The sequence below is a fragment of the Eleutherodactylus coqui genome, chromosome 9 (assembly GCF_035609145.1).
Source record: "Eleutherodactylus coqui strain aEleCoq1 chromosome 9, aEleCoq1.hap1, whole genome shotgun sequence".
In the NCBI taxonomy this organism is placed as follows: domain Eukaryota; kingdom Metazoa; phylum Chordata; class Amphibia; order Anura; family Eleutherodactylidae; genus Eleutherodactylus; species Eleutherodactylus coqui.
In genome coordinates this window covers 34445631-34461531 of record NC_089845.1, presented here as the reverse complement: position 1 = coordinate 34461531, position 15901 = coordinate 34445631, and the positions used below count along the sequence as shown (strand labels likewise).

The 15901-nt window shown below is 45.0% G+C and overlaps 1 protein-coding gene across 1 annotated transcript in view; it reads left to right on the top strand.

Annotated features, from left to right (window-relative positions):
* ABITRAM (actin binding transcription modulator) overlaps positions 1–14805 on the top strand; it is a 131783-nt gene extending 116978 nt beyond the window's left edge. The window contains exons 3-7 of the mRNA XM_066579219.1: positions 7086–7137; positions 8803–8932; positions 11528–11604; positions 11834–11903; positions 14455–14805. Of these exons, the coding sequence (XP_066435316.1) occupies positions 7086–7137; positions 8803–8932; positions 11528–11604; positions 11834–11903; positions 14455–14586 (461 nt within the window). The 3' untranslated portion in view covers positions 14587–14805. The remainder of the gene's footprint in view (positions 1–7085; positions 7138–8802; positions 8933–11527; positions 11605–11833; positions 11904–14454) is intronic.
* The last annotated feature ends 1096 nt before the right edge of the window (positions 14806–15901 follow it).

The following is a 15901-nucleotide window of genomic DNA, read 5'->3' as shown; positions in this document are numbered from 1 at the left end:
AAAGGGTTAAGGCCTCATGTCCACGGGGAAAAGAAGAATTAAAATCTGCAGCGGATTTTAACTCTTCACCCGCACGCGGATCCGCACCCCATAGGGATGCATTGACCACCCGTGGGTAGATAAATACCCGCGGATGGTCAATAAAAGTGAATAAAAAAAATATGGAGCATGAAAAAAAATGGACCATGCTCCATTTTCGTGCGGGTCTCCCGCGGGCTTCTATTGAAGCCTATGGAAGCCGTCCGGATCCGCGGGAGACCTAAAATAAGAATAAACTTACCCGCAGCGGACCGTGCAAATCTACCCTTCTTCACAGCCGGATCTTCTTTCTTCGGCCCGGCGGATGTGCCTGGCGCGTACGCGCGGCGCTGCCGACGTGCCGAGCACGTCCGCCGGCCGAAGAAAGAAGATCCGGCCGCGAAGAAGAGAAGACACACACGGTCCGCTGCGGGTAAGTTAATTCTTCTTTTCAGCGCTCATGTCCGCGGGGCAGGAGGGACCCGCTGTGGATGCTCCATGGAGAATCCGTAGCGGGCCTGATTTTCCCCGTGGACATGAGGCCTAAGAGTAATCCTTTGTGTTTTGGTTAAATTATCTGTTCTATTGGGTTGTTTCTTATTGCACATGGTCCCAAACTCTTAACACCTTCTGGTAAAATAATTCAATGTATTCCCCCTTAGTCATCCTGACGTCATCACGCTGTCATTCCAACACGCGTGATCACATGATGCATCATCCTCATCACGCCCACCTTACGTCCCCCACGTGACCGCCCACAAACATGGTGGACGCTCTACACAGAACCGAGTGTTATGGATACACACAGGTAAATGACCCATTCATAATCCTTGTGTATATACTGGTGATATGTCTGATATTTGTTTATGTGCTGAGATAGTCGGTTACGATGAAACGCGTCGCACAGTGGACCTTGTCTTATAATAAAGGAACGTTTTTCTTGTAAATGTACCTTTCCTTGGAGCGTTTCTTCCCAGAGCGCTGAAGGTATTTTTGTGCAATTTTTTGCATTTCTTTGCACTTCTTCTACACATTTTACTCAGTGGGTCCCACCTGCCAGTGAGACCCAGACCTGCAGCAGCTCTCCGGACATAGCCCTTCTGGATCAGTGGAAGCAAGGGAACAGCAGCGATACACTTTATTATTACAGGCCGACGTGGAGGGGATGGTGGAGCCCTCCCAGGCTTCACCATTCACCGGGTAAGTCCACCATCATATTCTATCTTCTTCACCCTTATCTCAGTCACTTTGCTCTGATAGGAGCGCCATCCTAATTCTCCATTGCATTTTGAATTTGATCCTGAGGTAGCAAGGTCTAATGAGCACAAAGTAAGACAGCTGACTGTTGTGCTATTATACAAATAGGGGCCATTATCGGCTCCGCTCTGCAGGTCTCTACTTCATATTCATCATTACAATTGGGGGTTTTCCCCCTGAGCATCGAACATTTATAAGGTGGACCAGGCTGATGACTGCCTAAATTAAACTACAGCTGTAGAGTACCTCATTATCATACATAGAGGCACATGTGTACTATCTGTACTAGTATACTATATGGTTGGTGTAAAGGTACATACGTTCCTGATGAAGTGTCCACACTTGGCACGGAAACGCGTTGAACCAACTGAAAGTGTATAACTTATCATAAAGAATTAATCAAATTTATATATAAATCATCATAAATGTAATTTTAATGAACCAACTATTAATAAGTGATGAATCCCCACAATCACAACTCCGATGATCATATTTTGGATTGTACATTATTACATCTCTCTATATATTGTCTGATAAGCTGGACCAACTGTGCCACCCCAATATCAACTGAGGGGAAACAACTGGCACGTCTCCCAGATTTATTAATGCTCACTCCAACAATGATTGGTCTGTTATATCTCTGTATGAACCTTTAGTGAGCAAGAAATTTTCATCAATCCTAAAACAGTGTTTAATTGGTTCAGACGGTCCAAAAAACACACCGAACCCCATGTAATAGAGAATATCTCTGGTCTTTAATACTAAAAACAATGAAAATACTGAATGAATATAAAACAGAACTGGAAAGAATAAATTAACATGGCAGGGACATCATTATAGCAGTATGTATCACTGTGTTATCTGTGGTTTGACATAGGACTGCAGGGACATCATTATAGCAGTATGTATCACTGTGTTATCTGTGGTTTGACATAGGACTGCAGGGACATCATTATAGCAGTATGTATCACTGTGTTATCTGTGGTTTGACATAGGACTGCAGGGACATCATTATAGCAGTATGTATCACTGTGTTATCTGTGCTTTGACATAGGACTGCAGTATTTATTTGCAAACGTTTCTTTACTGTACTCATCTGTACAGTACTTACATTTTGCAGTACAGTGGGGATTCAGGAGGCAGGCAGCGTTCAGCCGGCACTTTGGGGATTCAGCTGCTGTACTGTGTCAGGAGGCAGGCAGACACAGCAACGTTCAGCCGGCACTGTGGAGAGGGGGGGGAGGAGTAGGCATGTGCTGATGCAGGAGAAGCAGGAAGTGACTGGCATCAGCTGCTTGCCGCCCGGGGTCATGGAGCGGTCGGTGCCCTTATCTGAGGAATGCAACTTTATTTGAGGGACCGCTGCTGCCCTGACACATAGACTTAAGTTGAAAGCAGTTTTACTTAAGAGCAATGCTACTCAAGGGTTTACTGTATGTATGTATGTGTGTGTATATAATGTGTATATAATATAAAATGTGTGTATGTAGAACCGAAGTGGTTCAAAGAAAATCACCTAGTTGACCATCAATCAAATCCCCACATAAAGCCCTTATCTACCAACCGATTTATATCTCTCATGATGCCAAACCTGGGATCCCTTTCTTATCTGTCATACACTTTCTCATCAGTCGGTTGTCTAAAGACCCCCTTCTTGTACTTGTCTACATCCGTCACCACCGTGCCCCCCCCCCCCCCCTTGTCTACTGGTTTTATGACTATATTTCTGTTATCCACCAATCGATTAAGGGCTATTCTCTATTGTCTAGCCAGATTAGATTGATTCATATTCCAAAACCATTCCTCAACGTATTGACTCGTCTAGAAGCTGTTTCAATATAGGCCTCAACCAAATGATTATTACATAGGGGCATAAAATCACTTCAATCAAAGGATTTTATCAGATCCCTCCCACATCACTCCTTCTGCCGGTTGTTGGCACCTAGTGGACGCCGTGGCGTCGAAGCGGCGGCCCAGGGCCAAGGTGAGCATATTACTTTTATATCGTTTTGTGCACATGGGGCCCACAGCTATACATAATGACTTGTAAAGCCCCTTCAATAACCATATGCTGGGGAAAACACGGGTTTACGTATTCTCAGGGCCTGGTGAATGCGATCCATCTCCGGCGTTCGATTTTAGTTAGTCAGTTTTCCTTCTCAGTATAGACAACTTTAAAACAACATTTTTTTAGAAAAATGTAAATATTGGGCCGGAACTGACCTACATAAACTGCCGGGAGAATGGAACCAAATGGACAGGCACAAAACAAGAAATGAGAGGAACCGGTAGAGAGCCGGACCGTACGGTAGACCCCAGATGAGTACAAAAAAGGAAACCGATCAAATAGAGACAAGGGAGCCATCACTGATGTATGACGAGTCAGTCTAATTAAATCTATCTGGACGGATCAACTTGACCTCTCTGCCTCCGTGAGGGGACCTTAGTTGGTCAGTTTTAGTTTCCTTATTTTAGATGATCTGAAATTGACCCAACAGACGCCCACATCCCTTTCCGCAAAAGAACTACTGCATTTCTTGTGACTATTCATAAATACTGATGTTTGGTATGATGGGGCCCCAAAATTAGAAATGGGGCCCCAAATACTGAAACACTACTTTACCAACAGTGTCACATTGCGGATCTTTAGGATGCGTCATCTAGTCCTTTCGGGGGTGGTGTTGGGTTTTTTACGGACCCTCCCATGTGAGACACCGCTCATTCCATGTCGATTGTTGTGTGAGATTTGCATGTAAATGGTACATGCAACTCGGATCAGAGGTCCAAGGGAAAAATCGCTCTTGTGAACGAACCCATTCGAATGGGTTTGTTTCCTTGTGTGCTCTGTCTGTGTCACACATGGACTGAACTTGCTCAAGATAATCAGCCATGTGAATACAGGGGTTGTGATATTAGAATGTGTCACCCAGCACAAACCGCACCCGGCCCTAATGGGAACCCGCTAATTTTGAATGAGAGGACCATGGCCAGTCAGAGATTTCCCCCAAAAGTATCTTGTGCTAAAACCCTTTTACTTCTGGAAAGGCGATGTGCTCCTCACCACAGTGAAGACAACGCCCAGTTTAAGGGTTACTCAGTGTAAACATTCCAGGGCCCCTGAGCCCTGCAGCAGGTATAGCACATATAGCAGGACTGAGGGGCACGTTATGCATTAAGCCCACTAAGGCATCTTCAGTAGATGGTTTAGGGGCCTTCTGCAGTGACAGGAAGAAAGCAGAACACTTTTTTGTATTTCATGTTAGTGGTGAAGCGGGGGCCTTTTGGCCTTCCTAACTTATGGGTCCCCACAATTGTGTCCCCTATTGCTACGCCACTGCTCAGGCAAGGTGTCACAACTTGTCTGTACACTTCCACAGTGGCAATTCTAGTAAGTGCCTCAGATCGCCTGAGGCCCCTTTGGGGATGGGAGCCCTGGACAACTGCTCAGTTTGCCTGCCCACGAACACCGGCCCTGGTTTCTTTAATTCTACAATGAAAATCATACTTGCATCCCATCTGAATTTTTGGATTTAGAAAAGTCCATTTTTGCTCAGTGTGTTTCTTTTTTTATTACTAACTAGCTTACCCGTCGCGCGTTGCTGCGAAGACAGACAGACATACATTCGTTTTTATATATCTAGATAACAACCAATCACAGTGCAGCTTTTTTAGGTTACCTCAGTGGTATAATATATAACAACCAATCACAGCGCAGCTTTCATGTTACCTCAGCTTTATAATATATAACATCCAATCACAGGACAACTTATATGTTACCTCAGCAGTATAAAATATAACAACCAATCACAGTGCAGCTTTCATGTTACGTCAGCGGTATAATATATAACAACCAATCACAGCGCAGCTTTCATGTTCCGTCAGCAGTAAGAGAAATAACAACCAATCACAGTGCAACTTTTATTCTGCCTCAGCAATATAAAAAATAGCAACGAGTCACAGCGCAGCATTTATTTTACCTCAGCGGTATAATATATAGCAACCAATCACAGCACAGCTTTCATGTAACCTCAGTAGTATAAGAAGTAGCAACCAATCACAGCACAGCTTTTATTTTACCTCAGCATTCTCAATATCCAGGAATTGTCTTGTGATACGTTCGGCGGATGCATCATTTTGTAGTTGAACACTCATCCCGTTGCTCGTAATACCTTTTGCTTTTGTGCTTGAGATAGAAATCAAACGATCTTTGTCTGGGGGGCATAACTGTCGACGACACTCGCACGCAACCCACCTATCGTAGGATAGATGTACTATGCCAGTAATCTTCCCAGGAGTGTACTCAACAACTTCCCATTAACTTTTCCTATTTATGACATAATCAATGCTCGTGCCAAATTTCAAGTTTCTATTACATCGGGAAGCGAGAAAATTCGATTCCGTACGTAAAATTTGGACGCCAATTGTTTTGCGCTTAAAATTGAATAATCGAGTTGGGACCCATTAGCTTTTCCTATTTATGACATAATCAATGCTCGTGCCACATTTCGAGTTTTTATGACATTGGGAAGCGAGAAAATTAGATTCCGTACGTAAAATTTGGACGCTAATTCTTTTGCACATAGAATTGAATAATCGAGTTGGGACCCATTAGCTTTTCCTATTTGTGACATATTCAATGCCCGTGCCAAATTTCAAGTTTCTATGTGAGAAAATTACACTCCGTACGTAAAATTTGGACGCTAATTCTTTGGCGCATAGAATTGAATAATGGAGTTGGGACCCATTAGCTTTTCCTATTTATGACATAATCAATGCCCGTGCCAAATTTCGAGTTTTTATGACATTGGGAAGCGAGAAAATTAGATTCCGTACGTAAAATTTGGACGCTAATTCTTTGGCGCATAGAATTGAATAATCGAGTTGGGACCCATTAGCTTTTCCTATTTATGACATAATCAATGCTCGTGCCAAATTTCAAGTTTCTACGACATCGGGAAGTTAGAGAATTAGTGGCAGTGATGGAAATCGAACGATCTATGTGGGGGGGGGCGTAACTGTCGACGACGCACGCGCGCCATTTATCATAGGATAGTTGTACTATGCCTATAATCTTCCCAGGAGTGTACTCAACAACTTCCCAAAGTTTCATGGCGATCGGATGAATGGTGTAGTAGCACATAAAGGACAAACACAGACAGACACACTGACAGACACACAGACATACATACATTAAATTTTATATATATAGATAAAAAGTTTTATAGTGTATTTTGTATGAAAGACATTGTAGTATTAGGAAAGGTTTCTTTGTTTTACTATGCTGTGTCTTAAGTAATTACTACTTAAAGGGCACCTACCTCTCACTACCCACTCATCTCAAAAAATAAATTTTCCCAAATGAAAACCTGTTGCCATATACAATTGAGGAGAGAAGAGTCATCGGCCAAGAAGAGTCACACAGATTCATGAGTGCTGAACTAACCATGCTGCCTTTCTCTTGATGGAAGCTTGTTGCATCCCTCGTTACACAGTAAACTTTGTCTATCCAGAGGAAGGGGGCGTGGCTAGCAGGGCAGCTCATACATCAGCGTGACTCTTCTTGGCCAGATGACTCTTCTCTTCTGATTTGCTTATGGCAAGCTATAACTGTGGAACATAATTGCAGAGATACATGGACTCATTAGAAAAAGAGAGGGCATTAGAAGTGATTGATTTTTCATCCTCGACCTGCCAGTAAATTAGTTTTAGGGGTGAGATGGTGCGACCGGTTCCCTTTAAGGTGCACTTGACAAAGGACTTTGTGGACCATGTTGCCCAGTTTGCCATAAGTAACACCATTTGTCTTTCAGATCTAAAGGGGCAGCCTCTTGAGGACTACTGCATACTGCAGCACTCAAACAGGTATATCCAACAAACTGAAGAGAAAATGTAAACTGCTATGCCCATGTGTGACATTGATGGCTTGTGACTAGTGGGAGGGGCCATGGACCGCTGTGATTGAGGCCCGGCACTCCGACTTCCACTGGTCAGCCAAATCTTACACATTGGAATACTGTCTGTTAGAATGTTTGCAGTAAATGTTCTTGATGAAATCATGTCCAGTAGCTTCATGAAAGCGGTCGATCAGGAAGTAGTTTAATGTGCCGGCCTTGGTTATTAAAAAAATACAAAAAGCCTTGAATCCGTAAAGAGTAGAGATGAGCGAGTATACTTGCTAAGGCACATTCCTCGAGCGAGTAGTGCCTTAACCGAGTATCTCCCCGCTCATGTCTAAAGATTCGGGGGCTGGTGGGGGAGAGCGGGGAGGAACGGAGGAGAGATCTCTCTCTCCCTCTCTCCCCGCCGCAACTCACCTGTCACCCGCGCCGGCCCCCGAATCTTTAGAGATGAGCGGGGAGATACTCGGCTAAGGCACTACTCACTCATCTCTAGTAATGAAGTATTGTAGTATATTGTAGATGGGATTAAACAATCGCGTTTTTCTCAAAGAAATTTGTGAAATTGAGTCAATTTTTTTAATTAAAAAAATTCAGAATACCGAAAAAAACCTTTTGCCGTTTTCCCCACAAAACAGCTAAGCAGAAAAAAAAAGCCTTACTATCTAAATATCACATCCTAGAAGGTGAATGTTGTCAAAAAACCCAAAACATTTTTTGGTTACTGTTTCCAAATAAAAATGTAATAAAAAGTGATCAAAAACCTCATATATTCCCCAAAATAGCAACAATACAATCTATAGGTCACCCTAAAAAAGAGCCCTCACACACCCCAATCGAAGGAAAAATAAGGCCCAATGTCCACGTGTGGATTTTAATTATAAACTCTACGTGTTTCCCCCCCGCGCGCGTCTTTTTGCCCATTAGGGATGCATTAACATCCGCATGGCAAGTAAAGCATGCAGATGTGATTTGTCTTTTTTTTTCTCCCGGCGTGGGAAGAAATCGCAGCATGCTCCATTTTCCTGCGGGTCCCGCAACGACAGTTTTCATTGAAGTCAATGGAAGCCGTCCGCACCGCGGCACACCTGCAGCTGTCAATATGCCCACAACATTGCCACACTTCCATGGCTGCTAGATCACCAGATTTATCACCCATATATCATGCATGGGACCACCTGGGATGCCAACTTTCACAGCCTATGAGTTTGTAGGATTTAGAGGCTCGGTTAGAGCGATATACCACAGGATACCAAACAAAACCAGTATGACTCAAGCCTGATGAAGACCCATTGTAGGAGTCAAAACGTGGCTGTTTTTGTCTGCTGAGGAATAAAGTTGTCCCTTTTTGGATGAAATTGCACCTTTCATGCCAGCTGTACTTTTGGTCTGGGTCAGACCTTTCCTTGGGCGTGCATCACATGTAGCTCACCGCATCCGGTCATTTGGCGAGTGCTGCTGACACGGTTTATTTGTACTATTATCAATAAGCAGTAAAGCTGGCGCCAGCAACCATCCACTCCATCCCTTCAGTGCCCCAACCCGAACCCCTACCCATCCTGCCCACGAGTCTTGTCTCCCAGAAATACAAACTTAATGTTCATCTTTATTCCCCTTTCTATCTTTGTAGAATCTGCGTCGTTACGCTGGCAGAATGCCACCCAGTTCTTCAAAGTGGCAAAACTATTTCTAGTATCAGTTACCAGATCAGTGCCAACTGCAGCAGACTACAGAACAAAGTCTCAGGAAAGTCTAAAAGGGTGAGTGACATGTCACCCCTGCGCATTATTGTATTGGGGAGTATTTGTGGCCGGCAGCCTCTCATGTCTTACCTGTTAGTAGTCCCCTGGTCACCTGACAGCTGGCTTTATGGCCGTATACTCAACTATACTATTTGTATGCAGAGGCAGTCTGTAAAGTGTGCGCTGCATAGAATCTTGTCATGGATGCCTATAGGTGACATATAGCATTTGTAGGCATACATCAGAGGTTGGGAATTCCATATACAACTATAGAAGGCTCAAATGCAATGTGCACAGAATAATATATATATAATTATACAAGTTCCTGGTGTGGCTGCAAAACATATAACTAAAGTGTAAAAAAGGTGAACTCCACAGTACTTATACCGCACTTTTATGAATGGTTTTCAAAATGTAAGACCTTTGAATCGGTCGTAACATTTATTTTGTAACTATGAAATCTTGTGTAGAGTGTGATTGTTCCCAGTAAGAGAAACCAAGTAATCTTGTAGATATAATAGCTTTTAATGGCCAACAAAAACACATGATGATATAGCGAGCTTTCCAACCTACTCGGGCTTCTTCCTCAGGCATAATGAAATGAATCAGAAGAGGCATGCATATATATACACATATATGTGAAAAGGCACACACATGATGTGATTAATTTGCAGTTAAACCAATACCAGAACAAGATGAAAACAGGAGTAAATAATTAGTCCACTAATAAGGATGTGAAAGTTTTATGGTCTCTAAATTAGTGTTAGGAGGTCACCCGCAGGGATGGCTTCGATTGCAGGCGGGCCGTGGTTCCTGTGGGAAAGCAGATTTAAAAAAATAAATATCTACACGGCGCATGTGTGGCGGTGTGCTGGCCAGCGGGCAGGTACCCACATGCCAGCGTGCCTGCCCACATGCACAGAGGAGAAGACAGAAGACCCGCACAGCCACGCAGAGGACCCAGAAGGGTAAGTTATGTCCTCTTTCCGTGGGCAGGGTGGGATTCTGCTGCAGGCTCTCACCTACAGAATCCCACCCACCCATGGACATGAGGCCTAACCGGAATACTCCTTTGAAACCCTCTTACACGGCCCATTCTGTTGAACATTCGGTTGCCTGACCGTTGGGGTAAAAGGATCACCAACACATGAGTGAACGCTCGTTTGTTGGCTAAGCATTGATTTGCAGTCAGCATAAAAATGCTCAGACTGTACATTTAACCATGTGAAGAGCGATATACCGCCACCCTACAGGGATGAACGATTATTCGTCACCGCAGCTGCGATTCCTGGCCTCTGTAAGCACAGGAGGACGTGCTTGTTGCTTACATATGGATGAGAAGGACTTTCTAGTTTCTGTCTTGTCTCCTGAACTTTCTGGTAAGCTACTTTATGGCATTTGTCCTTAATGCTGTGGTCATAAATCAGCTGTTAAGAATGTTGAGGAGAGATGAGGGCTGAAAACCAAGCCGTCAGCCTGTCACACTGAGGGATCTGAAGGGAGATGCTTTCTGCAGTTTGCTATATACAGTGATATATAGAATCTGCAGAAACCAAACCGTGCAAAATTGTTAAATAATCCCTAGGAGTCGGAGCCAGTTTGGTTTTGTGCTCCAATATGGGGCCACTGTAAGCTGAGATACTACATGATCATTAATGGCACTAGAAGGTGGGGCCACTAAAAGCGGAGGTGTTACATGATCATAAATAACACTCAAAAGTAGGACCAGTAAAGTCTGAGACGCTACATGACAAATGGCACTGATAGTCCTTAGAAGCCGCATAGTAATTAATAATGAGTCTATTATAAAAATGAATCAATCAATCAAGCCGGTGGCATGCAACCGGGGTCGGCGTCCGCAGCAAATACCTGCCATAGCATGCCATGGAAAAGTGATTCCTCCTGCGCGCGAAGGAAAAATTGCAGCATGCTGTATTTTTGTGCGGCGTCCGCACGGATGGCTTCTGTTGCAGTCAATGGAAGCTGTCCGACCCGCGGCCCTTCCGCAATTGACATAGCAGATAGGTCGCGGGTACCTGCTTCATCACCTAGCCACCGCGCAGGAAAAAAATTGAACAAAAAGTATACTGCACATGTCTGACAGCGAGCCGTGTGTCATGTAGCATCTCAGACTTTACTGCTCCTACTTTTGAGTGTTATTTATTATCATGTAACACCTCAGATTTTAGTGGCCCCACTTTCTAGTGCCATTAATGATCATGGCACTAGATCATGCAGCTGGGACTGGCAGCCGGGCCCCTGCTGCAGCAGCTGGGACTGGGCCATTAAATCCCATAGAATGCGAGTCCGACACATCTACGGCGACTTTTACCAACACTTTGGCGACTGTGACGTTCATGTATGACATGTTGCCAAGGGGTTAAACCCTGTTGCAAGAATTTTGCCCAAAATACATTCAAGTAATAAAAAAATTGCCCAAAGGTCCATAACCTCTTTAAAAAAAAATTCTTACTTCACCTTTTGCTTCTCAATTTGTCTGGAAAATCCCGCACCGCAGGGCCGCCCTGCAGTGTATTATTGTGTGATGCAGTTTTCATTATAAAGACAGAAAGATGAATAAATTGCTTGTAATGCGTGTTTTGTTTTGTTCAGGGGGCTCAGTTCTTGACAGAGTTGGCACCTCTGTGCCGGATCACCTGCTGCGACGGGGATGAATACACCATTTACAGGTGCGCATTCTTCCATTGCTGTAAACCACTTACACCTTTAATACGTCGGCTCAGGAGATTCTTCTCAGTATTAGCTGCCAGTAGGAGAGGGATCTGGAATGTGATCCGTATAATGTAGCACCGAGGGGCGGGATGGTTGCCGTGGGTACAACATGGTGTTTTAATTAGGACTTTGTTTGGCTTTTACGCCTGCAGTTAATGTTTCCATTTTCCGTTTTTCTGCTCTCAGTTGTATCCGAGGCCGATTACTGGAAGTCAACGAAAACCTTCTTCACAATCCTGAACTTCTGAAGGAGAAGGTAACTAAAGAGTCGAACATTCTTCCTGTAGTTCAGTCCTCGCACCATCAGGGGGTGCTCTGGTATACGGGCAGCACATGCAGAATATTGGGGGTTGGGAGGATGATGACATTTTGGATGCTGCAGTGAAAACAAGTTTTCAGCACAGTTGATGTTAGAGAGACTGTCACCATGTTTTTGCAGTCTTCACTGAGTGCACATAAGGTAGTGCCGATCACAGCGATATGTTGGCTGGGTGGATCTGTGCAGGAGTTTGGGAGAAACTTGTCTTTTATCAGTAGCAGCAGATGCATAGAGGATTACTTAAAGTAGTCCTGGATATTCATGAGCTGCAGGCTAGCTCCACCCACCACTGATTGACAGCTGCCTGCCTATTACTGTGCATGGAGAGAGGGCTGCCAATCATTGGCTGGAGAGCAGGGTGGGTGTGGCTAGGCTGCAGCTCATGAATACGCAGGACTACTTCTGTGTCTGTCTAATGGTGCTCTCAGATGAGGGTGCAAAAAGCTGGTGACGGAGTCATTTTAAACAGCTAGATGGGTGACTATTCCAAATTCAACCACCACCTCACTTTATAAAAAAATCATAATTCTTTTTTTCACCCATCAACGTCTGCGGGCCGAGTTAGAGTTTTTTTTAGTTTTTATGTACATTATATAGTACCACTGAAAAATACAAGTGGACTAAAATGGGGAAAAGATGCAATTCCTACAACTTTGGGCGGGTCTTGTTTTATGGGGCACACCGCAGCATCTTTATTCTGTGGGTCATATATATATATATAATTTTTTTTTTTTTTTCCTCCAATGACATTGTTTTTTAAAATTTTTGATTTCAATAACATTTTTATTTTTCCGTCAGTACAGCTGTGTGAGTTCGTTCTTTGCGGGACTTACTATAATTTTTATCGGTACCGTTCTGGAGTTTATATGACCTTTTTTTTATTGCTTTTTATTAATTTTTTTTTTTTATTGGAGACCAAAAAAAGCACTATTCCGGCATTGTGTATTTTCTTTCTGACGATGTTTACCATGCGGGAAAACTAATGCGTTGAGCCCCATGTCCATGAGCGGATTTGATTTGCAGCACCGCGCGGAAGATCCGCCAATCAGGCTGCCCGTAGGGATGCATTAGCATCCGCAAAACAGTTAAAAGCATGCAGATGTAATTTTTTTCCTGGTGTGTGGATCGCCGCATGCTCCATTATTCTGCGGATTCCGCAGGGACGGCTTCCATTGAAGTAGCAGAAAAGCAGGAGATTAAAAAAAAATAAAATTAAAAAATTGCACTGTGCATGCGCCCGGACTGGCACCGGCACATCTGGAAGCATCTGCTGTGCTAAAAAAAGAAGATCCGGCTTGCATGGAGGAGACCTGCGCTGGATCTGGACTGTCCATGTCTGTGGGCGCGGCTGGATTCGGCAGCGGAGTCCGTGCCTGCCCGTGGACATGAGACCTTACTTTATTAGTTTGGACTTTTACCAAATATGTTTTTGATATAAATATAGAAAGGTTTGAACTTGCGATCGTTTGATCGCTCCCGTAGTGTTATATAATACCGTAGTATAACATTACACCACGATCTGACGGGCATGGCTTGAAAGGCAATCAACCATGGCAGTCTTGGGGGCCTTCAGAAGGCCCCAGGCTGCCATGGGAACCTAACAGCATCTCGTGTTTGCGTTACTAGGGGCCGATAATGACCCCTGAACTTTAGTCCGGCTATTTAAAAGGTCGCGATCATAATGAACGCTGATTGCAGCAGTGAGCTGTAAGAAACAGCCAGTACCCACATTGTATGGAGCAGCATTGACGCCTGATGCCCCTCCACACATATTCCAAATCCACGGGAGGTAAGTGTTTTCCAGGGTAATACTGATGACCTGTCCTCTGCATAGGTCATCCATAGTTGATCGGGCGGGGTCTGCTGCTCCAGACCCCAGCTGATCAGATGCCCGCTGCCGCTATAAACGGGCAGAAGCTGCTGCTCTAAACTCTGGGTAGCTGCAGGCTCGGCTCTCCTTAGAATCGGTGGAAGCTGCACCTGCACCGTTCCGTACCGGGGTGTGATGGCGCTGACAGCAGCTGCCCAATCAGCTGGGGTCCCAAATGGCCGATCAACTATTGATGACGGGTCATCAATTGTATTTCCCTGGAAAACCCCTTCAAGTATAATTTCACATGGCTGAGCGCGATACGGGGCCGTAATCGTGCAATGTAACCGCGGATACAAAAACAACTGCCCATCACTTCAGTACAGTTCCAATCCGAAAGCTGCGCCAAAGGATCGGCAAGTGTTTCCCATTTTTTATAAAGACGGGGCGCCACTCTGTAAGATACCGATCATGGAGAGTTGTTAGTGAATGCCGAAGGTGCAGCGGCCATACCGGCCATCTGATGCAGCTCTACGGGGTGAGCCGGTTCTGTGTAAGCCAGTGGGCGGCACAACGGCCATCTACCGGCCGGGACTGTTATGGTGAAAGAACAGAAGCAGCCGCTCCTCTGACTTTACTGAATGCATTACTTATGTTGTGTCTTATATCCCCCCTCAGCCGGCGACAGAAGGGTACATCGCTGTTGTGCTGCCAAAATTTGAAGAGAGCAAAACTGTAACGGAGGGACTACTCACCCAAAAGCAGTATGAAGAAGTCCTGCTGAAGCGGACGGCCAGCGCAGATTCCTAGCCGGATTCCTGGCCTTTAGACACCTACCTCCGCCTGAAGCCGTAGCTGCCGGGGGGTTGTGTTCAGCATCCGAGGAGCCGGAGATCACGCTCTGCACTACAGCGCCCCCGCCTTTATTGGTGGTTGGTCTTGGAACAATTGGCTGATTTTTTTTTTTTTACTTTTTAAGAGAATGTGTCAGAAAATGACCGGTTGTATAAATCAACTTTTTATGTTAAACACTTAAGAATTTTGGTGTTTTAAGTTTTGATGTCAGACTTTATTTATAAGAACTAGATTGATGCGATGTTTCCCTGCATGGTACCGCGTTGCATTGCTATGCAGGGAAAACCGTTGCAGCATGTCCTTTCTTTTTGCGATATCGCCCATTGGTTGCAAAGGGTTCATTGTCATCGTCAGCACCAGCCCAATTGAAAACAATGGGAGAACATCGCAATCCCCTGCCGTGGCTGTGACAACCCCACGGGGGATTCCTTCAGCCCTGCAGGGATGTGAGGCTGTTTCCATGGTAAATGCACACAGGATAAAATCCTGACCAATGAGAGTTCAGTACTGTACGGCCGCTGTGTATAGTGAATGGAGAGGGGTGGTAGAGGCAGCCGCCCCACTGTGAAGCAACGATACCCCCTCCTGTACAAGAGCGGGTACTTGCGGGAACGAATGTCTGGCATTGTTTGCCCGACCTTCATCCCGTGTAAATAGCTTACATACTTCTTTAGTTTAATGTGCAGACGTATCACCCCGGCTCGGGTACATCTGCACGGCGGGTGTATCGCAGCGGATAGGCTTGGGTACATCGGCACGGCGGGTGTATCTAAGCCGAGCCAGCGTGATACTTCTGCACAGCCGATGTATCACACCTGGATCGTCTTAGGTACAGCAGCTCAGCAGATACATCTGCACAGCAGAAGTATCGCACCGGATCGGCTTAGATACATATGCTGAGCTGCTGTACCTAAGCCCATCCAGGTGTGATACATCGGCTGTGCAGATGTATCACACCGGATTGGCTTAGGTACAGCAGCTCAGCAGATGTATCTAAGACGATCCAGGGGCGATACACCGGCTGTGCAGATGTATCTAAGACGATCCAGGGGCGATACACCGGCTGTGCAGATGTATCTAAGACGATCCAGGGGCGATACACCGGCTGTGCAGATGTATCTAAGACGATCCAGGGGCGATACACCGGCTGTGCAGATGTATCTAAGACGATCCAGGGGCGATACACCGGCTGTGCAGATGTATCTAAGACGATCCAGGGGCGATACACCGGCTGTGCAGATGTATCTAAGACGATCCAGGGGCGATACAC